Below are 27595 nucleotides of genomic sequence, written 5' to 3' on the forward strand. Positions count from 1 at the left end.
AAATTCGAGCCAGGTTCTCCCACATCCGGTGAATCTTGGTGTAGAAAATCCTACCCACTAATAATTAGGCGAAGTGAAATTAAAGCACGCAACCATACAGGCATTTCGTTCGATCCCACTTATAATCGGGTTGACAGTGGTTTCCAGTGGACAGTAGAAACTGCCGTTTCTTTGCCCGCCGGGTTGCATTGTTACAGAAACGCTGGCTGTTGAATATTCTCAAATTCCTAACAACATTCGTGAAAACCCAATATTGTGAGCACACCCGCACCCGCACACAAAATTTCTATGAAATGTCTGTGTGTCGAGATAAAAAGCTGGTGAAGACGCACGTGGAGACCTCACCCCTCCCGTGGCAAGGGTTGTTCCAAGCCAGATAAGATTAGGACCCAGGGGTGGGCCGGCCACCAACCGGAAGAGGTGCCTATCACTCGCATTCTGCCTCCATTCCATCTTTTAAACTGGGGCCAGGCCAACTACACACACTGACTTGCTCCCAGTTTGAAGCGGACTTGGTCTCCCGCCCTACAGTCAGTCCCAAGGATGACGCTGAGCGACGCCGAGAAGGCCGCGGTCCTCTCCCTCTGGTCAAAGGTGTCTGGCGACCTGGAGGGCCTGGGAGCAGAGGCTTTGGAGAGGTAACAAACGAGTCTTCCTGATACAATCACTACTGTTGGCGTTTAATCGTTGCTAAAGACAGGGCTTTAAGTGGGCCGGGTCTTACCGGTTCTGAGCACCGGCAGTTTTTTAAAGGGTGCCTCGAAACGGGTCTCTATCGGGCTCTGTTTTGTGCCCTGGCACAGTCGGTCCGTTTAATTCCGGACTGCAGTGACAGCAGGCACTCACACTGCTCACTTCTCACTAGTGTGCATGTGCTCACACTGCTCACGTCCCTGCTCACAATGCTCACTTCTGGCATTACGTCATACCGGGTGAGCGTAGTAGGGGAAGGGAAATCGTGTTAAGAGAGTCATTTTCTCTCTGGGTTTGCCTTTTCTTTTTGATACTCGGAAGCAGCAAGCTTGTCGTGGTGTCACCAGAGCTTTAGGAGGAAGATGTTTTAATATTATATACAAGTCATAGCTGCTGCTTATTTATCTTATGCAACTAACATCCATTGACAAAGCCAATAGTCCTGACTTGTTGAAGGTATATATTTCTTGTTGTATCATATATCTGGATGCAATGACCGAAATAGCAAAATACAAGTCGGGCGGCACACGATGCTAAGCAAAGATTTTTTAGCTTATGTGTATTTAAGCCACGCCCTTAATTACATTGGCCACGCCCATTTGAGAGACGCATCAGTTTTTTAATCCCACTTAAAGCCCTGACTAAAGGGACTTGTGATGCACATAGTATGAAGCCAACTGTCTTCGTGAAGACAATCATAAACTCGGGCCCTGATTCTCGGGTCCTCTGTACGCCCGTAAATATTATGATATTTTTTGCATCTGATACAATCTAACGCCACAGAGTCAGAATTTATAAGGTGCGATAAATATCACCTGCTTACAAATTTTTGAGGAATAACATGCGGATGTTGGTGCACACCACACCAAAATCCGCGTGTACTGGCCAATACCGTACATTTTTAACCATAAATGTTGGAATATTTGAGTTGTCTGCATTTATCAGTCGAAAACTAGGAGGGTGTGATACCTACAGTTCGGAATTTAACCCTGAACTCGTGCTGAGGGTCTGAGTGTCTCGGAGGGAAGAGGTGTGTAGGTGCTATTATTGATCACACCCGATAAAATACAAGAGTTCAGAATCTATTGAGTACGATACAAAGCACCTATGTTCAGTTTTTGGGGAATAACATGTACATTGTGGTGCTATAAAATTGGGTCAGGTTTGACCTGGTTAAAAAATGTAATGACGAGAGAGGTATTTAGTGCACCTAGTAATTATGGATGTGGTAATTACCACCAAACTGGGAATTCCGCTGCTCTGCAAACAGGGATATGTGCAGGGGTCAGAAAACAGCAACCAACTCGGAATCTGGGCTTTGGTTGAATGAATTGAAAAAACAACATAATGAGCAAAATCAAAGTTTTCCCAAATTAACTGAGAAGTTATTATTTTAAATAAGCTTAACAACAGTAGATAAGGGCGGCATTTTATCTTCAGGGATAGTTCTGATGTCCAAAATGCTGGTATCTGACATCTGGGTGGTGTAAAACTCACAACACTTTGTCTGTGGCCGACATTTCTTAAACAAGCTCTATATGAGGTATACCTAAAAGCACTGTACAGTTCTCCTTGTCTGGTGTGCAGGGGAGACTGCCTTGATCCTGCTGTTTCATCAATGTGTGATCCTTCTAGCTTGCTGCATCGCCTTCAAAACCCCACTTGTACAATGGAAAGAGAAATACAAGGGATACTCAAACCAGATGTGGGGCAGCTGTGTCTCCAGATAAAGTTATGACAAAATGCTCGATAATATTTATTTATTATATCATTTATCTATGCATTTTGAAAAGTGCAAAAAATAGATGATTTTACACTTCGAGAAGAGCCCAACCTCGGGGAAAAGGATGCCTGCTCGTCAGAAACTCATGTCCCTCATTTACACTATATGATAAAAAATATAGGTCCCTATTTCTGAGATGCGCAGAAGAGGGTTACTATATACTGTAGTTTTGTTACCTCAGGGTGGAGTATTTATGAAGAGCTACACCTGCCTTTTATGCACAGTTTTCTGGGTGGTGGTGGCGTAATTTGTGACATCCCTGTTTACTTCACCAAATTCTGCACGTTTTGCTTACTTTCCATTCTGCCCCGCCCACGCAATCCTTTTTTTCCTGAATAAATCTATCAGGGAAAGGTTTCAGGGGTAGATAATTACCTCCCACTTGAAATTTCCATTGCTGTACTCAGAATCTTGTCTAATTAAAGGCCTTTTTTGTCCTAAATACATATATGTTTGCTTGAAAATGAAATTAGAGAGCCAAGGTGAGGGCACCAGGTGCCCCTAAGAAAAAGTGTGGAGTGTATCTAGATGGGCGTAGCTACCATGAGTCCAGCATGTGTAGTGGCACCAGGGCCTAGAGGCATGAGGGGCTTATTGACCCCTACACCTTTGCTGTATTTAGTACCTGCAAACAAAACAGGTGATGGACCGAATGTGGATCAATGTCACACATTCATCCCAGTCCAAAGATCTGGGCCCAAATCTATCGTTTTTTTGCACTCCACACCACCCTGGGTTAGACAATGGCGATATGCAAATCAGCTCTGACCCTGTGCCCCATGGGAACAGTCCAGTCCGAACTACAAAAGCCATGTCCTTCCCAGAACGGAATCAAGCATCCGAGGACCGGACCGGTTTCGAGGTAACACCTCTCATCAGCCCGGCTAGCTTGACTCCAGTGGTGTGGAGTGCCTGGGACCCACGTCTGGGCATCCCCAGCGCACTTAGGGCGGCAATTGCAAACAAAACAGGTGATGGACCGAATGTGGATCAATGTCACACATTCATCCCAGTCCAAAGATCTGGGCCCAAATCCATCGTTTTTTTGCACTCCACACCACCCTGGGTTAGTGTGACCGGGTGTAGGGGTGAGGGGTTACCCGTAGGATCGAGAGTAGGTTCTGGGACAACACTAACAGGCACCCCCGATATAGAATCAGAAACCGAATGGACAACAGGTCTTGGGAGTAAGGAGGGTTTTATTGGTATAGGACGCTTAGGGTTTGGTTGCAAAGTTCTCCTGGTCCTAAACGTAAGTCTCTCCCTAGCAAATTGACTGGGATCCGTCTTTGAGCCGTGGTGTTCTCCTTCTCTGGGGTCTGTAGTCTTCCGGTCTTTTCCTCAAGGTCTGGTCAATGGGGAGTCTCGTTGTTCCGGAGCCCATGTAAAGGAAGACCAACAGAGAGGGAGCCGTTAGTTCGACAGTCTTTTGGGGACTTGCACCTTAGGGGCCCGTGTGCAGTGGGGAAGTACACCAGTGATAAACTTTGTTACTATGTGGTCGGTGACGTGAGGAGGGTACAGACCGTGAGGGATAAACGCGGGGTAATGAACACAAGGGGAGGGGGATTACGAGGAAACACAGACGGGGTTTTCTATACACTATTTACACGCACGCCGTCTTCCCACCCACACCGCCATACGGTCCCGTACCTGGGATAGCCACGCTCCTCCCCCGGGAGAGTGGCACGGCGGCTCACAGGGTCGTTGGCCTCCTGGCTCTCCGTGGGTGTCTTCTCTTTTGGCCTGCTCTCCGGAATTCCTTCGGTGTCCTCCTTTTCCGACTTCTCCGCGTCCCTCCAACCGCTCTCCGACGCCGCTCCACGCCTGCTCCTCCTCCGGGGTGATGTCACACGCTACCGTCCGTACTTCCTGCTTTTTATCCAATCCGGCCTCGCAAACGAATACAGGAGGAGGGGACACCTCCTCCTCAGAGTACGCCCAATTAAAGGCGCCGTGCTCTTCATCCGCGTCGTCCAGTCCTGTATCCCAGGGATCAGTCTGTAAGGAAGGAGGTTTGACAGGATCAGTAATGGGAGACCACCATTCCTCGGTAGCGCTCCGCCTTGCACCGTTACAGTTAGACAATGGCGATATGCAAATCAGCTCTGACCCTGTGCCCCATGGGAACAGTCCAGTCCGAACTACAAAAGCCATGTCCTTCCCAGAACGGAATCAAGCATCCGAGGACCGGACCGGTTTCGAGGTAACACCTCTCATCAGCCCGGCTAGCTTGACTCCAGTGGTGTGGAGTGCCTGGGACCCACGTCTGGGCATCCCCAGCGCACTTAGGGCGGCAATTGCAAACAAAACAGGTGATGGACCGAATGTGGATCAATGTCACACATTCATCCCAGTCCAAAGATCTGGGCCCAAATCCATAGTTTTTTTGCACTCCACACCACCCTGGGTTAGACAATGGCGATATGCAAATCAGCTCTGACCCTGTGCCCCATGGGAACAGTCCAGTCCGAACTACAAAAGCCATGTCCTTCCCAGAACGGAATCAAGCATCCGAGGACCGGACCGGTTTCGAGGTAACACCTCTCATCAGCCCGGCTAGCTTGACTCCAGTGGTGTGGAGTGCCTGGGACCCACGTCTGGGCATCCCCAGCGCACTTAGGGCGGCAATTGCAAACAAAACAGGTGATGGACCGAATGTGGATCAATGTCACACATTCATCCCAGTCCAAAGATCTGGGCCCAAATCCATCGTTTTTTTGCACTCCACACCACCCTGGGTTAGACAATGGCGATATGCAAATCAGCTCTGACCCTGTGCCCCATGGGAACAGTCCAGTCCGAACTACAAAAGCCATGTCCTTCCCAGAACGGAATCAAGCATCCGAGGACCGGACCGGTTTCGAGGTAACACCTCTCATCAGCCCGGCTAGCTTGACACCAGTGGTGTGGAGTGCCTGGGACCCACGTCTGGGCATCCCCAGCGCACTTAGGGCGGCAATTGCAAACAAAACAGGTGATGGACCGAATGTGGATCAATGTCACACATTCATCCCAGTCCAAAGATCTGGGCCCAAATCCATCGTTTTTTTGCACTCCACACCACCCTGGGTTAGACAATGGCGATATGCAAATCAGCTCTGACCCTGTGCCCCATGGGAACAGTCCAGTCCGAACTACAAAAGCCATGTCCTTCCCAGAACGGAATCAAGCATCCGAGGACCGGACCGGTTTCGAGGTAACACCTCTCATCAGCCCGGCTAGCTTGACTCCAGTGGTGTGGAGTGCCTGGGACCCACGTCTGGGCATCCCCAGCGCACTTAGGGCGGCAATTGCAAACAAAACAGGTGATGGACCGAATGTGGATCAATGTCACACATTCATCCCAGTCCAAAGATCTGTGCCTGGGCCCAGACGTGGGTCCCAGGCACTCCACACCACTGGAGTCAAGCTAGCCGGGCTGATGAGAGGTGTTACCTCGAAACCGGTCCGGTCCTCGGATGCTTGATTCCGTTCTGGGAAGGACATGGCTTTTGTAGTTCGGACTGGACTGTTCCCATGGGGCACAGGGTCAGAGCTGATTTGCATATCGCCATTGTCTAACGCAGGGTGGTGTGGAGTGCAAAAAAACGATGGATTAGGACCCAGATCTTTTGACTGGGTTGAATGTGAGACATTGATCCTCATTCGGTCCATCACCTGTTGTTTTTGCAAACTCGCTATAAGTGTACTGGGGATGCCCAGACGTGGGTCCCAGGCACTCCACACCACTGGAGTCAAGCTAGCCGGGCTGATGAGAGGTGTTACCTCGAAACCGGTCCGGTCCTCGGATGCTTGATTCCGTTCTGGGAAGGACATGGCTTTTGTAGTTCGGACTGGACTGTTCCCATGGGGCACAGGGTCAGAGCTGATTTGCATATCGCCATTGTCTAGCCCAGGGTGGTGTGGAGTGCAAAAAAACGATGGATTAGGACCCAGATCTTTTGACTGGGTTGAATGTGAGACATTGATCCTCATTCGGTCCATCACCTGTTGTTTTTGCAAACTCGCTATAAGTGTACTGGGGATGCCCAGACGTGGGTCCCAGGCACTCCACACCACTGGAGTCAAGCTAGCCGGGCTGATGAGAGGTGTTACCTCGAAACCGGTCCGGTCCTCGGATGCTTGATTCCGTTCTGGGAAGGACATGGCTTTTGTAGTTCGGACTGGACTGTTCCCATGGGGCACAGGGTCAGAGCTGATTTGCATATCGCCATTGTCTAACCCAGGGTGGTGTGGAGTGCAAAAAAACGATGGATTAGGACCCAGATCTTTTGACTGGGTTGAATGTGAGACATTGATCCTCATTCGGTCCATCACCTGTTGTTTTTGCAAACTCGTATTTAGTACCTGGTCAATAGTGCCATTTTCCTTGCTTGCACTGGGGTCCAGAGCCCTGAGGGTCTCATTGACTCCTTATATTTGCTGTATTTAGTCCCCCATCATCAGTGCGATTTTCTTTGCTTGCACGGGGATTCATGGCAAACTTGCTATGGCAGTGATGCAGATATGGACCACTCAGCATGAAGTGGCTAAATCTATCACATATTATAGGATCTAAAATGGGGCCAAGGCGTGCACCATGCTGCCCGCAGCCCTAAGCAGAGCAGATCCTTTAGAGAAGGAGTGCCAACCCGCCATAAGGTCCATTGCCCAATCTAACACCTAGAGCCACTGAGGCCTTAAGAGGAGTGTGGGTACCTTCTCCCTAATCCCCTTTATCCACAGATTTCAGGAACAAAGCGAAGAGGATGGTGGAACAGGCAAGGGGGCACAGAGAGAACAGCGAGCATTCAGCAGGTGTTGCCCCCAAATTATAACTCTGAGCCTGTGTCTGTTTCTTTGCTTTTGGCCTGCATTTGCTGGGGATTGTCTGAAGCCAGTGTGTTTTGTCTCCTGTGATGGAAATGAGGAATCAATTATCCTAGGTTGAGGAATCAAATTAGAAAGTCTTTAAAAAAAGCTGTGGTCCTCATACATTAGCTTGTGGTTGGATTTCAAACTAGTATGGAGGAAGAATGGAACCAACACCGCTTATGTGAATTTTGAGGTAAACATTTCTCCATGAAAGCACAAGAGTGACAATAATTTTATTTGGGTTTAGTGGAAAATGTGGATTTATATATATTTATGATTGTTTGTTAAAAAAAAGGGTATATAAAATACGCTAATCAAAATGAAACAACACAAACGACTAGGTTTGGAAATGTATGTATTCATTAGTTTTTTTAGATATTTGTTGCCATAATTAACTTAGATGGCTTTTCAGGCATTTTGTAGTGTGTTTGTAATAAGAAATACTGTTTAAAAGTTATTCCTGCACTCACCTTTTTAGGTCTCGCCTGAGCCAGCGCATGTGGTGCTAGAGATTTAGTAGTGGGCTTTGAAAAGTCCTACCAAATGCTATTTGGTGGCATGGAACGTGCAGCTACGCGCACATGCACGAGCGGAGGCACCATCGCGCGTGCACGACTCGCAGCCTTTTTTTTTTCTTTAAGCATGTGTGCACACATCTCCCGCTTCTCCCCCACCCCCACCATATATCGCGTCTCGCGGGCGCAGGCGGCTAATGCTTGTTTATCATTTCTCACTCATTCTCTACCTCTTTTCTATGCTTTTGCCTTTCCTTCTTTAACATTTCTCTCTGCCTTTTTCACTCAATCATTGCCTCTTTTTGGCCTCTTTTGGTCTCTGCCCTTTTTTCGAGTTTCGCACCCTGAAGTGCTCTCTTACCTCCTCTTCTCCTTTCTTTTTTCTGCTCTTTTGCTTTCCTTCCCACCCTTCCAATGCAGCGGCCTTTACCACCCCATATACTACGCCGTGCTTCATTCTCGCTGCTCGCTTAGCCCCACCCATGACCTCAAAACTCCTCCCCTCTCCCATTCATTCTTAATAGCTGCCATAGCGTGGTCACATCGAGCAAGCCAGTCAGTGCCTTTCTACTCCCTGCAGGCATAGAGCGCAGGGAACCTTGGTCCTCCTTCCATCTGCTGCCACTACTCCTCTGCTTTGCTCCTCGCCCTGAACCCCAGATACACCTCCCATCGCAGCTGCTCCCATGCCTCGCTAGCGAATGCTAAAAGTCCAACTACTGCTCCACCTGCCACAACTCCCTCAACCTCATGCCACCTTCGACCATTTTATTATACCAGTTGCTTCAGTCATAGATGCCAACTGACTCGGAGTATGACTGTCTTTTAATAATCTGTTGGAGGGATAGAAGAGGACCTGTTTTTGTGGTCTCGGTTTTGACATCTTAGTTGTCAAACACACCTATTGCTAACAATATACAAAGTGGCCTTCGGGTTTCCAGTCTTCAACTATTGGCTTTCTTTGACCAGCTTCTTATAGACATTAGCTTGAATCTTTGTTCAGTGGTGCCTTCGCTCAGCACAGTGGCGTAACTATTCACCTCTCACCTAATGCTATTGGCTGTTTGGGAGTATATTCTTCCGCCTGTACTTGGAAATCAGTACAAATCATAGAGAGCTCAAATAGAGAGAAAAGCTGAATGATGCCTCGACGCTTAAGCGTGATATGAATACATGCATTTGGTGAGTGTTGTGATTAGTAACAATCTTAGTACATACAAGGAGTCCCGTGAACCACTTCTAGTTTTAGAAGATTCTCACCACTCAACCTGCCTCTGGGGTTTCTATAAGCTGGTTGCAGCAGTGCTAAACCTCAAAAACAATGCCAGCTCTCTGGGCAGTTATTAAACCATGTTCATGGTCCCACAACAGCAATCAGAGAGAAAAGTAACAAGCATTGGCATAGCCAATAGGTCTCGCCTTTGGGATTTTATAAGTGTTTAGTTATCCGGCACAATATCCTTGGTGAAACAACATCAACTGTTGCTTGGCTAAACACTTATAAGGTCCCAGAGGTGAGACCTATTGGTTCTTTGTTGTATCTTGTAGATACGGCACATCCCTGCCCTTTTCAGTTTACATAGGGCAGCACAGCTAGAAGCCTTACGGCTCTGCCTTACACCAAAATATTGTAAACATGCCCCATTGTTTCATATGTAGCTAAACACAACATCAAAATTCAGTGCCAATGCAGCTAATTAATAAGGGAAGAATTATTTTCCATGAGCTATACTTTTCGCGGTACCTTACATATTATTTGACATTGAAGGGAACTTGAAATCAGCATTATATTTGCTTTTAAATCAGCATTATATTTGCTTTTAAAACGATACAGATCTATTCTCCAGATGTATTTTTTTTAAATAGCATATAACCAGTAAGATTAAACATTTGCAAAATGATCCAATACCAAATTATAACCAGCTGGACCAGTGCTTAGTTTGTGCCTGTGTGTGTTGCTGCTCAGCACTGACACATATTTATGACAGTCCACCACATGGTGACGCTGTCTGTATAGTTTTAAACAGAACACATCATCAAAATTTTACCAATTCTATGCATATTAGAAATAATAATAATACTTGTGTGTCCAGGCAATTCTTACAGCTTTGAGTGTCCTGGAATAGCCTAACTTGTCCCATTGGCAGGAGTGTGGTATTCAGAAGCATTAGTACTAGTATATGGCAGTTGTAGCAGCAACAGATGGTGATGTATGTTGTAGTGATCTCCTGCGAAATATTTTGGGACAAGGCACTTATCTGTTAAATAAAGCTCTGCCTAAAGAGAAGTGGGATTTTCACCGGAATATATATTTAGAACCATCATCAGCAAATGCAAACCTATCAGAATTCGGTTTTCTGGAGAAAACAGTTCCCTGGATGCCTTAATCGAACCAATAATACCAATCCTAAAACGTAACTTGAATGTCCTTCAACATTTTACATGTGTCATCGAAGCTATGTACGTATTTTATTTGGCCTCTCAGCACTGCTTCTAAAGCAAACACAATTTATTTTTTAGGCTTTTTAAGAGCCATCCTCGGAGCAGAACATATTTCAGCCATTTTGATGTCCAACATGGTTCTGCTGATCTTCGAAGACATGGAGCCAAGGTCCTGGGCGCCATTGGAGAAGCGGCTAATCACCTGGATAACTTTGAGTATGCCCTGTCTAAGCTCAGTGACCTGCACGCCTACAACCTCAGAGTCGACCCAGGAAACTTCAAGGTAAGATAAGGTTTTTACAATTCTGTGGCAGACATTGCAGAGTTCTCCAAATAATTTTGCGAATAAAGTGTAAATATTTCAAAGGGGACAGCAGGTATTGTTTTCTGCACCCACAGTAACCATGCACGACAATTCACCAAAATCAAAATGTCACGGGTAGCAGAAGTGACATCACACGTCCTTTGACCTTCACTTTCACTCACAAATCAGTGGCGGCTCCTCCGCGGGTCACCTCACCGCTCTCAGAGCAGTTGAAAGAGGAAAAATAAAATGATAGAAATACAGTGTTATTATCCTTTTATTTTTCCTACTGCATTGGCTCAGCTGGAGTGGAGTTGGGCTCCGTGACGCCAGAGCACTGCAGGGGGAGGAGTGGTGAGTACACTCTTTAAGTGCACATGATGGCTTTGGCCTTCCCTCTCGGCCTGACCAAAGCGTCATACAGACTTTGCATGTTCTTCACCTAGTCTGCTTCACAGCCTGGGTGGAGAGCATGCCCAGCCTCCCATTCCCTGGCTGAGCACTGACCCACAGCGCTCAGACCAATCACAACGCTGCATTGTAGCATTGGAGGCTGGGTGCTTCCTTCTTCTGGACTCGAGGAAGACGAAGAGGATCGGATAGGGGTGGCGGCCGGCGCAATTCCAGGAATGTTGTGAGAAGTTGGCCCGGTATATGCTGTCCACGAATTAAAGTGGGCACCCTGAACCTGTCCAAACAACCCATATGGTGATTTAAGAGGTCAAAGATAAACTTAGAAAGCTATTCAAGTGGTAACTGTGGAGAGCAGCCTTTAGGCTTAGTCTTGAAGGAATGTTAAGCAGCTTTTTTTAGCCGAATGCAACCTTATAGTATTGGATAATTAAAGGAGAACCACACTGTTATAAAAATATGTATTTATTAATATAACACACTCTAAGTATGACACAGTATCTTCTACACAAAGATACTCACAAAGCACACAATATTGCAGCACAGAAACAATAGTAAATAGCACTAATACACAGTGGGTTCCAGGGGGAACCCAAACCATATACTAAAATAGTGGCATATGAACCACGACTCGAGTCAAGACAGTGTCTAGAGGATGTAGAATTGCTGGGACCCCAGGGTTCCACCCAAGGTGAGTAAGTAGGGAACCCACAGAGGACGGGTGCAGTGTGGGAACATGACCATTTGTGCTGTACAATTCTATGGGAGAGTCGCGGTTGCAGTTTTAAAGTTTAAGGACCCTTCCCAGTGTACTTCAAAGAAACTCAGTGGAACTTCAGAGGTTGGAGAGCCACCCCACCCGTGGATACCATAGTACCAGAGTTAACCATCCCAGGGAAGCCAGGTGCATAGGTCTGAAGTGATGTCTAAAACCGCAGTCAAATCCAGTGGAGGACTTCAAAGAAGAGCCACTGCTGGAAGGAAGAAAAGTGTCAGTTGGAATCCAAAGGTGCATTCTTGATGAAGAGTATCTGAAAGCAGAGGGGACAGAGTCTGAGTCACTCAAGAGTGACCAGGAGCTCGGTAGACGAATGCCCACAGATGTCGGGTACTTCTAGTGCGTTGAGGGGGTTCTTGACTCTAAAGCCAAAGGGACCAGGAGATGTCGAGGACAACCAGAAGCTGGATGTGAGCTGTCCCGCAAAGAATGTTGAGTGCTGATGGGTCGGTGTCCAGCGGGAGCAGCAACAAGCCTTGGCAACTCCAACCCTCCCAGAAGGTCAAGGAAGGTTACGGTTTGGACCAACAAGGTCCAGGAGACTTACCAAACCCAGGGGAGTCAGGGCAAGGCTGGAGCCACCAGACAAGCCCAAGAAAAGCAGTGTTGTCCCTCAAGGGGACCCACAGGCCGGAGGCACACGAGTCACAAGGGGACTTTAAGCAGTTTCACAAAACAACCGCCCACGGAGCACTCAGTGACTTTGGAGTCCGGAAGAGCTCAGGAGCAGCAGACCGGTCAGTCGTGATGTGGTGCCTGCGGATGCAGAGGAGTGACTCCTTCATTCCAAGGGAGATATCTTCAGTTGTCCTTGATGTTCCACAGTTCCTGCCTGGAGCCTGTAGGGTGCACAGGCACAGACAATGCTTCAAACTGAGAGGGAGACTAAGTTGGGCCCAAATGAGGTCCAGCGAAGTCCAAAGTGTCCAGACGGTTGAAGTTCAGTGGAATCTTGTCCACATCGAATCTAGGGTCCTACAGCCAGGGAAGCCTTTTTGTACTCATGGAAGAGGGTTGGACAGATTCAGGGGGCCCTCTCAGGGGAGGGTCTGGACAGTGGGGAGATTACTCCCACGTCCTTTGTCCAGTTTCATGCCAGAGCAGGAGCCAACAGATCCCAGGACTGGTTTGAACTGAACTATGCACAGGGACACCAAATGTGCCCCTCATGTAGACTTTCGATCGCTGACAAGTGCCCCCACCCACCCCTAATACATTAAATCCTGTTTGGGAGGTGGTCACACCTCACTGTGACAGGATGCCTATTGTTCTGCCTTCACCTGCTCGAGCTTGGCTTAGCAGCAGGAGGGCAGAAATGTGTCTCTGGTCGGCAGCAACTATTTTGGGCTGCCCAGGACAAGAAGGCTGGCACTGGGGAAGGGACCTCATAATGCTGAGGGGTTGAATCACACCTCCCACTCCAGTTACGGATGAGTTAGTCATCACACGGTCGCATAATGCCACTCTATATGTCGTAAATGGCTGCAGCACTAACAACCCGGGAGAATGGACTCTGTAGGCTGCAGGGGGTGTCCTGCTCATGCAGTGGCATCCTCTCACTTAGCACCAAGCACCCTGCCTTCAGGATTGGTAAGGCCTATAGGGGTGACTTATAGGTTTTAAGTGCAGTGACCCGTAGATATAGGAAACCTATATCTTAAGTAAGTGGTGCATGCAACTTACACAGGCCGCAATGGCAGGCCTGTAGGTCTATTTTGCATTGCATAATACATGCTTCAGCCCGTAGAAGGTCTCTGGTGTAGCAATGCCCTGGGTACATGGGTATCATATACTAGGGACTGACAAGGGTACCCCAGTATCCAATGTGTACCTAAGTACATAACATAACTGTTTAGGGAGAAAGCAGATAGACTGGGGTCCTGGTTAGCAGGATCCCAGTCAGACTAGTCAAAATAATATCACATGAAGCAAAAAGTGGGTGTAACCATAAGAAGCAGATCCTACTTTTCTAAAAAAGTGTTTTATTTGTATTTTGAATCTATTTTATTCCCCCTCCCTACCACTCCTGTGTGGGAACAGCTGCTACTGACACACATGCTTACACATACACACACACATTCACATATACACTCTTTAATAAACACACAACATGAATTCAAAAGCATTTTTTATTCTCAGCTGTTTGAGGGTCATATTTCAGCTAATTGAACTCCATGTTTATGACACTAATAGTGAAAAATATGATATTATATGTGTGTGTGTGTGTGTGTGTGTATGTGTGTGTATATATATATATATTCACTGAAAAAACCATAGGTTATAGACCATATATAGTTAGGGATTAGCATTTACAAAACCTTAATTTACTCGCACAAAACCATAGAAATTCGCATATATAGTTAGTTGCAATAACTATATATCGCGCACCCGCAATCTACTGCTGATGATGTCACATATTACATCATTCATGACATGGTCAGTGACATCACTGATGACATCACTGATGACATCATCCAGTGACTGTATGTTTCTGTAAAGTTAAAATATGCCTTACATATTGAAGAATGAGTGGATGTATAAGTGTCTGGATGAAGGATTTAGTAGGTGCATGACTGACTGTATGAGAGAGTGATTAAATGTGTCTCACTGAGTGCATGGGTTAGTGACTAAACTGTCTTAATTTGTGCATCATTATGTCTGTTGTTCTATAAACTGCTGCATGTGTTGATCAGTAGCTATATGAGTAACTGTATGGGTTATTGATTGGTTGTCCAAGTATTTGTATGGGAGAGTGAGTGTGTGTGTGGGGGTGGCTGGGAGGTGTGTGACTCTGTGCATACATGTGTGAACAGTTGATTCACTAGATCTATGGGTTCAAAACTGCATGTGGAAACAGCTGTATGGGTGGTTGACTGTGTACGAGTGTATTGGTGAGTGAATGGATATCTCAGTGCTACATGTCAAAGTAAGTACATATGTAAAACACAGTACATGTGAGAGTTCACATATATAAATTACTGTGTATAAGAGCCGGTGAATGTGTGAGTGGCTGCATGGATCATTGTGAACTTGTATCAGTCATTGTATAAGAGAGTAAATATGTGTTAGAATATGTTTGAATAAGTAAGGTGTGTATAACTGTATAGTTGAGGAAATGGAGGTGTGATTGATTCAGTGCATGACTGACTAGGTGTGTGAGTAACTCCATGGATGAGTGACAGTCTGTAAGTGTCTGTTTACACTGAGTGTATCTAAGGTTATATTAGAGTCTGAAGAGGTTATCACATGATTGATGTAATCAGTGATGTTTTCTGTGATGTCATTTGAGATATCAGTGATGACATTTGAGATGTCAGTGATGTCATCAGTGATGTCATTTGAGATGTCATCAGTGATGTCATCAGTGATGTCACTGACCATGTCATGAATTATGTAATATGTGACATCATCAGCAGTGGATTGGGGGTGCGCGATATATAGTTATTGCAACTAACTATATATGCGAATTTCTATGGTTTTGTGCGAGTAAATGAAGGTTTTGTAAATGCTAATCCCTAACTATATATGGTCTATAACCTATGGTTTTTTCAGTGAATTTTCAAGGTTTTGTAAATTCTAATTCCTAACTATATATGGTCTATAACCTATGGTTTTTTCAGTGAATTTCAATGGTTTTTTAATAGCAAATATCAAAAGCTGTCAAATGTCAAGTACGTAATAGGTAAAAACATTTTCGTGTTTATGCACGCTGATGTGCTTTGAACCCTGCCCCCCCCTCTTTTCTCTTAGTAGTACTCTCTCTTTGCAGATAGTGAAGGGTAGTTAACGCAGGTCTTTGCCCCTGTTGTAATCCGTCGTGCCTGCTTGTCTCTCCATTTGATTGATTGTTATCCAAGCATTTACTGTTTTAGAATTGATTCTCTTTGTGCTTGTTTGTAAATAGAGAATGAACCAGAGTCGCAATACTCTGTTTAGTCTTTGCAGATAGTGAAAAATCGTGTAAAAAAACAAAAGTAATCTAGCAAAATCAGTAGGCCATTAATGGGATCTCTTTTTGACCTCGCTAAAATAGAAACATTAGGAACAACCCTTCATGAGAAATACGAAACTAGTGAGATGAACTGAGCTCCACACCATGATGGCTGCAAGACAGCTCGGCTCCGCCACCCACCCCGCCCAAAATAACAATAAACTCTATGCAAATATTATAAATATATACAACACACCAGCAAAGTAACAGGGTAAAACATTTTATTAAATAACTATTTACATAACTATTTTATACTCTTTGTTGCCTGATCCGGCTAGCTCAATCGATCGAGCATGAAACTCATGCACTCTGATAACAAGCGTTGCTGCTGATGCTATGCAGACAAAACTGGTTTTCAGTTTGTACATTCTTCAGGATTTTTCCATCCAAGGCTGGTTGAGAGTTTGTAGAACGATGGCTTCAGATTTTCAACATACGGTGTGGTGGCCCGGACTGGGAGGGGGCGCTTGGCTCCTGCCCCCTCCCCAAGTCGTGTTGCCCTGGTGTGGCCTAAGATCGCCCCCGACATAGGCGGCCGGCTCCCGGGGTCCGGCGGAACTTTTTGCCTTTTGGTGACTCTTCCATTCTGGACCTTGTCCCACAATCCGTTTGACCTGAGGACACGCTGTAGTGGGGCGCCCCTTTACCGTTTCAGTTGCCATTCCGCCCACTTTTGCTACACTGTGCCTCTTCCGCCATTCAGCTGTTTACCGCCTGCTCTTGCGACTACAGCGTCTCGCTCACCATGTAGTTGAGTTGCTCCCGCTCTTGCGGTGCAGCGATAGGCGGCTGCCACAGGACTCTCAAAATGGCGGCCGGCTCTTCAGATTTGGGTGTGGTCCACTAAAATGGCCCTGGGACACCTTGGAACTCGGACGCTTGTCTGCTAGGGCTTGGGCCCCATTATCGAAAGCGTCCCCTCAGCCTTGAAGATTCTACAAAAGTCTTGGGGGCCCCCGACTCCCGCAGGCTTCTGGTGGGGAGCGGCTGCCATGATTGCTCGTGGAATGGCCACGACTGAGCTACGAGATGGTGGTGCTCTCATGCTGACGCCAGCTTCAGTCTGAAACATCCAGAAACAAGGTGGGGCTTTCATCGTTTGGGAAAAAAAAAATGACGCTTTCGAGAATGGGGTCCAAGACCTAGCAGACAAGCGTCCGAGTTCCAAGGTGTCCCAGGGCCATTTTAGTGGACCAGGCCCAAAAAGGAAAGAGCCTGCCGCCATTTTGAGAGTCCTGTGGCAGCCGCCTATCGCTGCACCGCAAGAGTGGGCGCAACTCAGCTGAATGGCGGATTTTGGCACAGTGTACCAAAAGCGGGCGGAATGGCAACTGAAACGGTAAAGGGGCGCCCCACTACAGCAGACGATCCTCCACCTGGGGAGGCCCGTTCATGCCGTCTCCCCCCCCCCCCCCCGGGGCGCCCCACGCCGTTTTTCGGAGCAGCATTGTAGGATACCAAAACCAGTGCGGCAACTTACTGGACATCACCTGGGTGCCATCCACATCTCAGCGCGTTCTGCTGCCTTGGGACTATTCGCACAACAGACCGCTACTGACAAGGCCTCCCCCCGGGGCGCCCCATGCCGTTTTTCGGAGCAGCATTGTAGGATACCAAAAACCAGTGCGCCACCCAGGTGACATCACCTGGGTGCCGTCCAGAACTCAGCACGTTGTGCTGCCTTGGGACTATTCGCACAAAACACAGCTACTGACCATTGTTGCTTCTTTTTTCAAAAAAATGTTTAAATGTGTTTACTGTTTTTGTTGCGTTTAATAACTTATAAATATATACACGATTTATAATCCTACTACTTTGTTAGAGTGCTATATATTTTTAATGTGACACATAATTGTAAAAACTTTGATGTACAAAGAGGCATCCCTGGAATCTTCCGCTTCAGGCTCGGTCCCACACACCCTCACAGTGAGAATCCCCTCCCCAATCACAATACAGGATGGTTTTCAGATAGTAGGAACGCGTGTGGTGTGACGGATCTCATCGGGTGGGGTCCTTGATCTACTGTAACTCCTTTGAAGAGGGGTGATTCTTTACATCTGCAGGGCTAGGTGATAGCCTAGGACCGGCCTGGACAATCAGACACAGAGGAAGAGGAGTGTCAGAGGGTGCGGTAGTGAATAGGGTGAAAGGGAGGTGTCGGGCAGGCACAGGGTGTGATTCTCAGAGAAGAACAGCGCAGATGGGAGGAGGTTTCTGGCCCATGCATGAGAGAGAAAGCGGGGGTGACCAGTGCGTGGGGGAGATGCTTGCGAGGGTGGGGAGCCATGCTGAGGATGGGCGGCGTGCAGAGAGTGGGTCTGGTCAAGGCATCTAAAATGGCTGCCGTGCACAACAAAAGTGTGGCATTGCAAAAAAGGCAAGATGGCGCAGACAATGTTTATCAATAAGGATTAATTTATAACAATTATTTTTAACAAAATATTTACTCGCAGTGACAAAATGGCGGTCAACAGTTCCTGATTTCCTTCAAATCGAACGTAAACAGACGTCACGCAGCAAAAAAAAAAAAAACACTCACGCACAGCCGCTGGAAGACATGTATCAACATATATGAGCCTCCTCAGCCACCCTCAGAAAACATAAGGGTTCAGGATACGTCTCCCGTACCCCCTTATACCCTGTAATTTAATTAAATCGAAACACAAAATAGCGAATTCCCGTTTCGCTACCAGTTTGCGACCCGGTTCGCGAACCGGGAAGCGCTTCTACCGCGAAAAATTAATTTTTTTTTATTTGCCCCACGGGACCCTTTAATAACCCCAACATCATTCCTAGGGGGTCAAGAGGGGTCTACCTTGCCCCCTTTCATTAAATTCCCCCTTTGTTTTTCTCCTCCTCTTGTCTCTCGATCCTACCGAGAGACAAGATGGCGGCTGCACCGGACTGTTTAGAATGTTGACAGACACCGGAGAGCCAATTAGCTTCGCTTCGCAAAGCTCCGTTACGCGAAAAGTACGCGATCTGGAGCGCTATCCGGGACGCTGTCACAGATATATAAATTTTTTTAAACGTTAATTTCTCAAAATCCACCAGAGCACATATATTGAGACCCAGCAAAGGCACATCGGGCTAACAGTCCCTACAATTTTGCCAAGTTTCGTGTAAATCCATTCAGCCGTTCGAGCTAAAAGTGAGGCCAAACGCCCTATGGAAAAATGAATGGGAAAAACGCGTTTTGGGTCCCCCCTTTTTTCTCAGCCCCCCCTTGACGAAACCCCCCCAATTTTTCAGGGGCTGCTCAGAAACAAAATGTGTCATATTCCTGAAAATTTCAGCCGATTCCGTCCACAAACGCCAAAGTTATTAGACATAGAATTTTCAAAAGTTCCATAGAGAAAAAATCCTAACTATATATACCTACTGGCGACCGCCAGTAGGTAATATATATGCATGTGTGTGTATATATATATGTATATAAGTGTGTGTGTGTGTATATATATATGTATATATATTATTTACTACTAGTGTAATAAAACAATTCACAGAATACAAAGAGAGAACAGCCTCAACTGACATCTATAAGGACGAGCTGTCACTGTGTTCTTGTCACTGATTTTGCCACCTCTGAGGCCAGGGGTCATAAAGGCTGTGCCAGTGGTTGCCAGGGGCAAGGTAGGGGTCGCAGCTGCAATCCCTGCTGACCCCTAAATGGCGTCCATTACAGTAACTACTTCTGTCAGCAACTCACACTATATCAATAAAATACCACATACCTGCTCTACTTAGGGAAAATGGTTTTGTTTTTAAATGGCCTGTGTGCTTCACTACTGGGCACTGTAAACTGAGTGCAATATTTCAGAGGAACTCCCGCAATGGTAAGGTCAACAACATAAATTCCTGCATTGAATAAATCATGCTTAATGGCACACCATAAAAAAACCATTAAAAAAACAGGAAACTATTTTTGTGGACTTTCGCGCACATTTGGAGTAAACTTCTGTCTTTTTGGGATTCCTATAGAATTCCAACAGTTTTGTAACTGCTGATACTTTTTGCAAATTTATTCTGTGTACATTTGCACATGCATAAATGCACTTCAAAACTTTTTTTTCCTCCAAGGTTAAATATTATTACTCTACTCCTAGGTCCCCACCAATTTTGTCCAAGATAAGTCCTATTATGCACCCTCAATAGGGATCTATTATTTCCCTTTTCAGGAGTAAATCTCCAACTATATCAAGGAAGGAACATGTCTTACAACAGTTTGTAAATATTCACAAACCTTTTAGTTTCTGGCATTTCGACGCTCTTACAATCCCTGGCCTTCCTGGAAAACCCACACCCGCCCATTGGGGCAGATTTTCTCACATCGGTGCAAAATTATGTATGAGGAAATGCATTTCAGAGTTTAATGTTTTGGAAAACCCAAAGTATGGATTCACGCTTGTAAATGAGATATTTGCTCACCTCACTTTATTGTAGGTGTAGATCAGGCTCAAAAGGCTTAAGTGATTGTATTACTGAACGTTGTTCCCCAGAATATAGTGATAAAGAATATCGAAGTCAGAATAGCGAGGGATAAAATATCAAAAGGCAAGCGCATACAGGAAAGTATACATTTACTATTTCTAACCCCACATCTATATACCTTGAAGATATATGTAAAATATAGGTGCATATGTGTGGAGTTACATAAAGAAAATCTAGAATGACTTCCTTGTCAATATTTCTTTCATCAACGTTTTGTCCTCGATATTGTGTCCCATCAATTTTATTGGTTCGATATTCAGGACGCACACCCTCTTAAACTAATGTAAAACATATTTTTTACTATTATGCTCACTGTTTTATCACTGATCTCAACTTTACATACCCAACCTGCTCCTCCTTTATAGTGATGATCTCGGGCAATTAAAAAAGGGAAGGAGTGAGTGGTGGGGGATTTATTAGATGACAAAGCGCATATACATTGCAGGATAATCTGAAGGCCAGAGGCCGTTTTACAGTAAGTGCCCCGGGTGCGCAACAGGCATTTGCATCCGCTTTGCTTGCCTCCGGGGCACTTTGGTATTACAGAAGGAGCCGGAGAAACTTGTCGGCCCCTTCTGTAATACCAATGGCGCTGGCGCACATACACTGCCAGTGCTATCTTCCAGAGGGCGCTCCCTCATTTCCATCGGGGCAAGTCCCACGCAAATGAGGGAATCCCTTTGCCTTTGGGCTGGCCCCATATTACTGACACGGTGCGCAGAGGCAAAGAAACCCTCAGGAGGTGCACTGAAAGTGCGCCACTTCAAAGTGATGCACTGTCCGCGAGCCTCCTGAGAGCAGCCCTCTGCAGGAGTTAAAAGGGGTCTCATGGATCCCCATGACATCCCCTTGCAGGCGGGTGCACTGACAGCACCTGCCTGCAAGGGGATCTCTAATCTCCCTCAAAAGTGTGGACAGGTTACCTCCTGCACAGTGAAACACAGAGCAGCTGTAAAGCAGCCACTCCGTGTTTCACAGAAATACACTGCCCCCAGGGCAGCGCGAGTTTGGGGCTGCCCTGCAAGCAACACATTCGTGATAATAGGACTCATTTTCACTGTTTTGCGCCCGGCGCCCCATTTTAAAGGTGCGCCCGGCACAAACAATGAAAATGCACTTTTACCATACAACTAGGAGTTCATTTGCAAAAAGTGGTCTTATTTTATTCACTGACTTTTTGTGAGGTATTAATATCTTGCAACTAAGTTATGTACTATTAGATTGATTTGCAAAATCAGTATTCTCAGGTGGTTGCGGACTGACCTGCCTAATGAATTTATTTACGCAGCCCATAATTTGCCACTCCCCACCGATGATTGGCTACAAACATGTGCAAGGCACAACAGACAACCTTCCCTGTATTTGGATTTCCAAATGGGGTTGTATTTTTGAAGCAGCTGCATAAAAAAATAAACATTTCATATTTGGCAAACCTTCATGGACGCCAGGTTGTCTCAGGTGACAATATGAGCCACAAAGGGCAAGGGTTGCAAGGAGACCCCTTCCTCTTTGTGAATTAGTTACCACCTCTTTTGAGTAATCAGTAATTTGTCAAGGTTTTTGACCAAAATTGTGGTGGCGTATCATTGAAACATATCATTACGAATCATAATTTGGGGGCCGTACACGATGTCGTTAGGAAGTGCTCCGGATGGGATATGGTATTGTGGAATCAGATTCGGAACCCTTGTTTCCTACCTACATGGTCACCTTTCCGGACAGCCAACGACAATTCAAGTAAGCCATCTGGGCTGTCCGAATCTGTTCCGAACAGGAGCCAGGCAGCCCAAGTCATTTGGAGCCAAATCGCACAGCCCAATGGAGACGGTTTCCGAACGAGCGAGTATGATGACCGATTCGGATAGCTGTTCCGAATTGGTTTAACTGAGACAAAACGGCTTAGGGAAACGGTCTTTGGGGACCTGTAGCAGGCCCCCCTTTCACCTGTAGACCCCCGGATGGGGCCCGTAAGTGTAGCCAAGGGACACTCCTTCCCAACCATGCACTGTGTGGCAGGCACCATGGGGTGCACACCACAGGGTGCAAGGTTTTCCCCACCCACCCCTTTTTCCAGTGGGAGTCTGTGTTCTAGTTCTGCACACAGGCTCCAATTGAAGTCAATGGAAGCCTGACCGAACCGAGTCTGTAAGCATCTGGACACATCATGTTCAGTCGTTAGGACTCCCAGAATACAAACCGTTTGGAAAACATTCCTAACCCGATTCAGTGTGAATGCTTTCCTAACTGCATCATAATCGGCCCCTTGGAAAGAAAGTTCCTTTCATGCCCTATTTGGTGCTGGCGCATTGCCCCCCTTCAATTGTTGTCCCCCGGGCTTCAGTAGTAATAGTAAATCGATCTAAAGTTGATTTAGTTTAGCGATATTTTCATTCAGGGCAGGTGTCACTGTTAATCACAATGAGTGAGAGGGCCGGGCATCGGTGAGGCTTCAAACAAGACTTGGTTTAAAGTAAAGTGTGCATGCCAGGGTGGACGGGTGCTCTTCTATGTCCAACCTGGCATTTGCACTTAAGGCGTCTCCTATATGCATCGTTCGTGAGCGGGGTGGGGGGGGATTGCAGCTGCAACCCCTTGGTCTCCTGAGGAGTACTGGCTTTGCCTGCTCCAGCCAATCCTGGCGCTGTTTCCAGCAAAGAACCATCATCTGGATTGGCTCAGGAGACACAGGCAGGTGGTACATGTTGGAGTTTAGCAGCACCCACAATTTTCTTCCAAACTCGGAGATTGAGAAACAAAAGTGCGACCCAAACTAAGATGATGGCCACCGTGTCAAAATCACAAAGAGAAGTCATATATTCAGTCTGAAAAAGGAATGTTATGTTATAATTAGTACACTGAAAAATAATGAATCTGAGGTTTTAGGAGACAAATCACATAACTCAGAGTTGGGCCGCCCCATCCCACCAAAGCCAGGTGTGCGCTGCAGGTAGGGTCACCAACCATCCGTAAATTAGCAGCATTAGCACCGCTTTACAGGCCAGGGTTTGGGGGATGCAGCCAGACCTCACACTGGGTCATGAGTGGATAAAAGGCATGGAAGTTAGGTCTCCGAACAGAATTCCTCCTCAGATTGATTAATGAGCGCATTTGAAAGACAATAAACAGGGGCAGATTTGGCTGGAAACTGTTTATCAATGAGGCGCCGACTATTCAAAGCACCTCACCTTCTGTGTGGCCTTTTGTTTTTACTATGTAAAGAAAGCCATGATTTCATTGGCATTCAAGCAACAAGGGGCCTTTACGACTGAGTGCTAATGTTCAGCGCTACATTACCTTCAGGTCGCCTTTGCGCTATATAAATTTGCAAAAATAAAGTATGTTGGCATAACAACTGGGGAAATACTGATTACTGCACTGAATTTAAATATTCAAAACCTTTAGGTATCTATGACAGTTGGCATCCAGGGCATATAGCTGAAAAGAAGTTAAAACCTGTTTCTCTGCACATGTTGCAGAACCACAGGTGGTAGAAATACAAGCAGTCAGTTTGGGCTTTCTATCTTCTTAAACCAGTGGTCCCCGGCATTCTGGGATTTACACAACCTCCCTGGGCTCTGACTGACAAGCTAATGGGTGAACCCAACACCTCCTTGTCCATGGAACGGTAATGAAATGCTCCAGGGATGAAGAGAGGCGGGCATGTGGCTGTGTTAAGCCAACAACTGAAGGAAATCTGCTCCTTGGTCACATGGCAAGAATCGGGTTTACAGTAAAGCTTGATAAAGGGGACAAACATCTCAGCCAGTCGTGAGGTAACACTCATCCATGACGTTTGCGCGAGACCAATTTTAAATGTCACCAGACGCCACTGCTTTCATGCTGCCTTCCAATTGCAATTTAGTGTGGGCCGCTAAACCCATTTTATGACTCGTAAATACATAGCCTTTTTCTCTTACAAAGCCTGTGATTTTTCGAATCTTGGCTTTGCAAGCGCAAAATTGTTTAGTATATCTGGCCCATGTTCTAAAAATTGCATAAAATATCTTTGCACTACAATGTTACTTTAAAAGTGTGGAACCAGAATATTATTGTCAGAATTTCTTCCGACATATATATTGTATACTAAAGATCGATTAGAATGGGGTCAATGATAGTACACTAACTGGACAATATATTTCTGAACAATATTTACGGCATGACTTTTATGTCTAATGATGTTAAGTTTATTTGTAAAGCACACTATTATATTACCCACAGGAGTATCCTGTTACTGAGCAGGTGTGTGTGCCTAGCCCTGCCTAGGGCAGGTTGTTATTTGAAATTCCAGGTCTTCAGCTTCTTCCGGGATCCAAAAAGAGAGGAGGAGGCTTACGAGCAATGTTAGAGAAAGCCCATCCTCCTGATCTGGTTCTGTATGTGTGGGATGTGCAGGGCTGGAATAGGAACAGTAACCAGCCGGATGTATGACGTTACAACGCATGCTTTTACCACGCATGCTGTTACAACGCAGGTTTTATTACGCATACCATTACAACGCATTACACTTGGGGGTGCTAGATAGTGAATAGTTTAATTTACTATTCCAACCCCAGTCCCCGTGGATAATAGGGAAGGTGTTGGATAGTAAATTAAACTTATTCCCTATCCTAGAGCGCCCCCCAGTGTAATGCGTTGTAATGGTATGCGTAGTAAAACCTGCGTTGTAACAGCACTGCGTGGTAAAAGTTGCGTTGTAAAGGATGTTTACCCAACCAGCCCTAGCGATTGCTGCCCGACCGGCCCTGTGAGGGGGGATGTTACCAAAATCCACCACTCCTGCTTTTGATATAGGGGCCGATATTGTAGCACTGCTGCAAAACCTGTCCCCTGTATCAAAAACAGCCTGCAAGGGCACAAAACTGGTCCCCACCACTCCGGCCCACCGGAGAAATTCCCAGTGTCTGCTACAGCAAGTCCGGCCCTGGGGATGTGTGTGATTAGGAGTCCTGCTTAGGGGTGTTCATATTTCTGTAGACCAAATTCTGACATACAACCACGTTAAATCCCTCTTTCACTCCGGGCTGAGCTATGACTGTCAGTGATGGTCTATTGGGAGTCATTTACGAGTTTGATTAAGAGAGGAGAAAATTAAGCGTATTCTACATATTTACTTTAATTGTAAAAATAAAACACCTTCGCTTACAAATGAAGTTTATTGAAAATTGCATTTTGAAGGGTTTTACGGTATGACACCTTCTAATACAAAAGACTACAATAAAAAAATCACAGTTTTAACCTTTTTATGGGGCCTTCTTTTCATGTCTTCTGATGGCCCTACCCTCTGCACCCAGCACGATTTTCTGAGTGAATTGTGTGATCTTTCACACTTCCTTTCCAACTTTTCTAGCCCCATGTTTATCCTTTCCTCAGACTACTGGCACTTGCCTTATTCCTCATGACAGATTTTCTTTCCCTGTCTTGCCCTATCTAAACATGCATCCCACTTGGTGCTGGCTCCCAAAGCCCTCCAGCTTCCACGGCAGCTCTGAATTCTGGTGCTCCTGCTACCTGCATACGCTGCAGCTTCCTCATTTATCTGCGCATCATCACTAGAGACAGTAGAAAGACTTTATTCGACAGCCTACTGCTGCACAGACAGAAATACTTTTCACCACCCCAATTGAGTCTTTTTGTTAATGTGTTGCAAATGTTTTACTAGATAGAGGTGAAAAGCACTTGTCATTAGAATAACATTGTGCGATGAGGGCACTGTATTTGAAGGACAATGCGCTCTGCTCTTGAGGTTGGGGTTGAGTGGGTGCTATAAAGTGTATCTTGCAGTGTTAAAAAAAATATATTTCAATTTTGTCCAGACTTAATTTGTGTATCACTAACAATTGATCACTCTGTTCTTGGGCAGTTGCTGTCTCATTCCATCCAGACTGTACTGGCCTCCCACTTCCCGGAAGAATTCACCCCTGAGACCCACGCCGCCTGGGACAAGTATCTGGCTGCAGTGTCTGCTGTTCTTGTTTCCAAGTACAGATGAAGATTTTTAACAGAAGAATTAAAGATTAATTTTGCACATGTTAACTTGAGCTTCCTAGTGGAGTGTGTGTGGATAAAGAAGAAGCACCCTTAGTATTTGTATATAATCTATGAAGAAACACAGTTTTGTAATTACTTATTAAAGTTGTAACAATATTTTGAAAGTTTTGCTGTAGGTAATTTGTAGGTCGTGCTTAGCGGCGGCGCGCATGGGCTGCTCGCTCTGCGAGGCTTGCAGGTGTCGAGTATGCTGTGGAAGCCTAACCTTCTCTCTGCCTATATTTCTGATTTGCTGGTGTCATTGTCCTTGGTAAATGCTGATTTCCGATTGATAATGAGGCTTGCTAGTCCCTCCTTGTTACCGCCCTCTTGCCATTTGTTACCTCCCATGAGGACTGGATATTTTACCTTTGGCGTTACACGGTTTTGTTCGTAAGTCGGGAAGCACTTTTTTTTTTAATTTGCAGCGCGGCCCGCTTTCACTTTAGCAGCCGCACCTCTTTATTTAATTAATTTGCTGCACGGGCCAAAAGGGAGCGTTTCTACTCACTAATCTAACAAGCATTTGCAATGCAATATGCCTCACGTTTACGCAAGTTTGAGCTATTGATTGCAAATAACAATGCCTTTTATTTTTAATTTTGTTTTTAAAACATAAATAAAAGGCATTGTCATTTGCAATGCCAATAGCTTAAACTCGCGTAAATGCGAGACTTATTGCATTGCAGATGCTTGTGTTTTTTCAAGCAGCACGGCCGCGAGTAACACAGGAGCCTGCTTTCAATCACTTTAACCCTGCATTATCTTTGTCTGTTTTACCCTCCCCAAGTAAAATGGAATTAGAGAGGGTTTAGCGAATTAAGTCATGTGAATTCCAGGTAGCATGGGCTGAAGCTGGCAACAGCACATCCGTGTTACATGTCATCTGCACTAAAGCCACGTGACAGGTTGTTGTCAAAAGCCTGTTATATTAACAACAACACCGCCACCAATGCCTCCACCACTACCATCAGTAATACCACCAGTACCACCCACTACCACCAGTACCACCAGTACCACCACCACCAGTACCACCACCAGCACTACCAGTACCAGCATTAGAGGTACCACCGCTACCAGTACCACCACCACCACTACCAGTACCACCACCACTACCACCACCACCACCAGTACCAGTACCACCAGTAACACCATCACCAGCACGAGTACCAGTACCCCCTCCAATACCACCATCACCAGTACCACCCCCACCAGTACCAGTACCAACACCTCCACCAGTACCACCACCACCAGTACCACCACCAGCAACCCCACCACCAGTCCCACCACCCCATCACCAGTA

The 27595-nt window shown here is 46.0% G+C and overlaps 1 protein-coding gene across 1 annotated transcript; it reads left to right on the forward strand.

Moving 5' to 3' along the window:
- The first annotated feature begins 439 nt into the window (after window positions 1-439).
- Window positions 440-26409, forward strand: LOC147666729 (hemoglobin subunit alpha-3-like). Its single transcript, XM_086948922.1, has 3 exons — window positions 440-638; window positions 10369-10573; window positions 26126-26409. The coding sequence occupies exons 1-3, from the start codon at window positions 544-546 to the stop codon at window positions 26252-26254; spliced, it is 429 nt and encodes a 142-aa protein (XP_086805048.1). The 5' UTR covers window positions 440-543; the 3' UTR covers window positions 26255-26409.
- The last annotated feature ends 1186 nt before the right edge of the window (window positions 26410-27595 follow it).

The sequence above is a fragment of the Lissotriton vulgaris genome, unplaced genomic scaffold, assembly GCF_964263255.1.
Source record: "Lissotriton vulgaris unplaced genomic scaffold, aLisVul1.2 SCAFFOLD_436, whole genome shotgun sequence".
In the NCBI taxonomy this organism is placed as follows: Eukaryota; Metazoa; Chordata; class Amphibia; order Caudata; family Salamandridae; genus Lissotriton; species Lissotriton vulgaris.

Excerpts from the sequence above, each read along its gene's own strand:
- LOC147666729 (XM_086948922.1), top strand. The coding sequence starts at position 544 with ATGACGCTGAGCGACGCCGAGAAGGCCGCGGTCCTCTCCCTCTGGTCA. Across the intron at positions 639-10,368 it reads GGAGCAGAGGCTTTGGAGAG|GCTTTTTAAGAGCCATCCTC; the intron begins GTAACAAACGAG and ends TTTATTTTTTAG. Across the intron at positions 10,574-26,125 it reads TCGACCCAGGAAACTTCAAG|TTGCTGTCTCATTCCATCCA; the intron begins GTAAGATAAGGT and ends GTTCTTGGGCAG.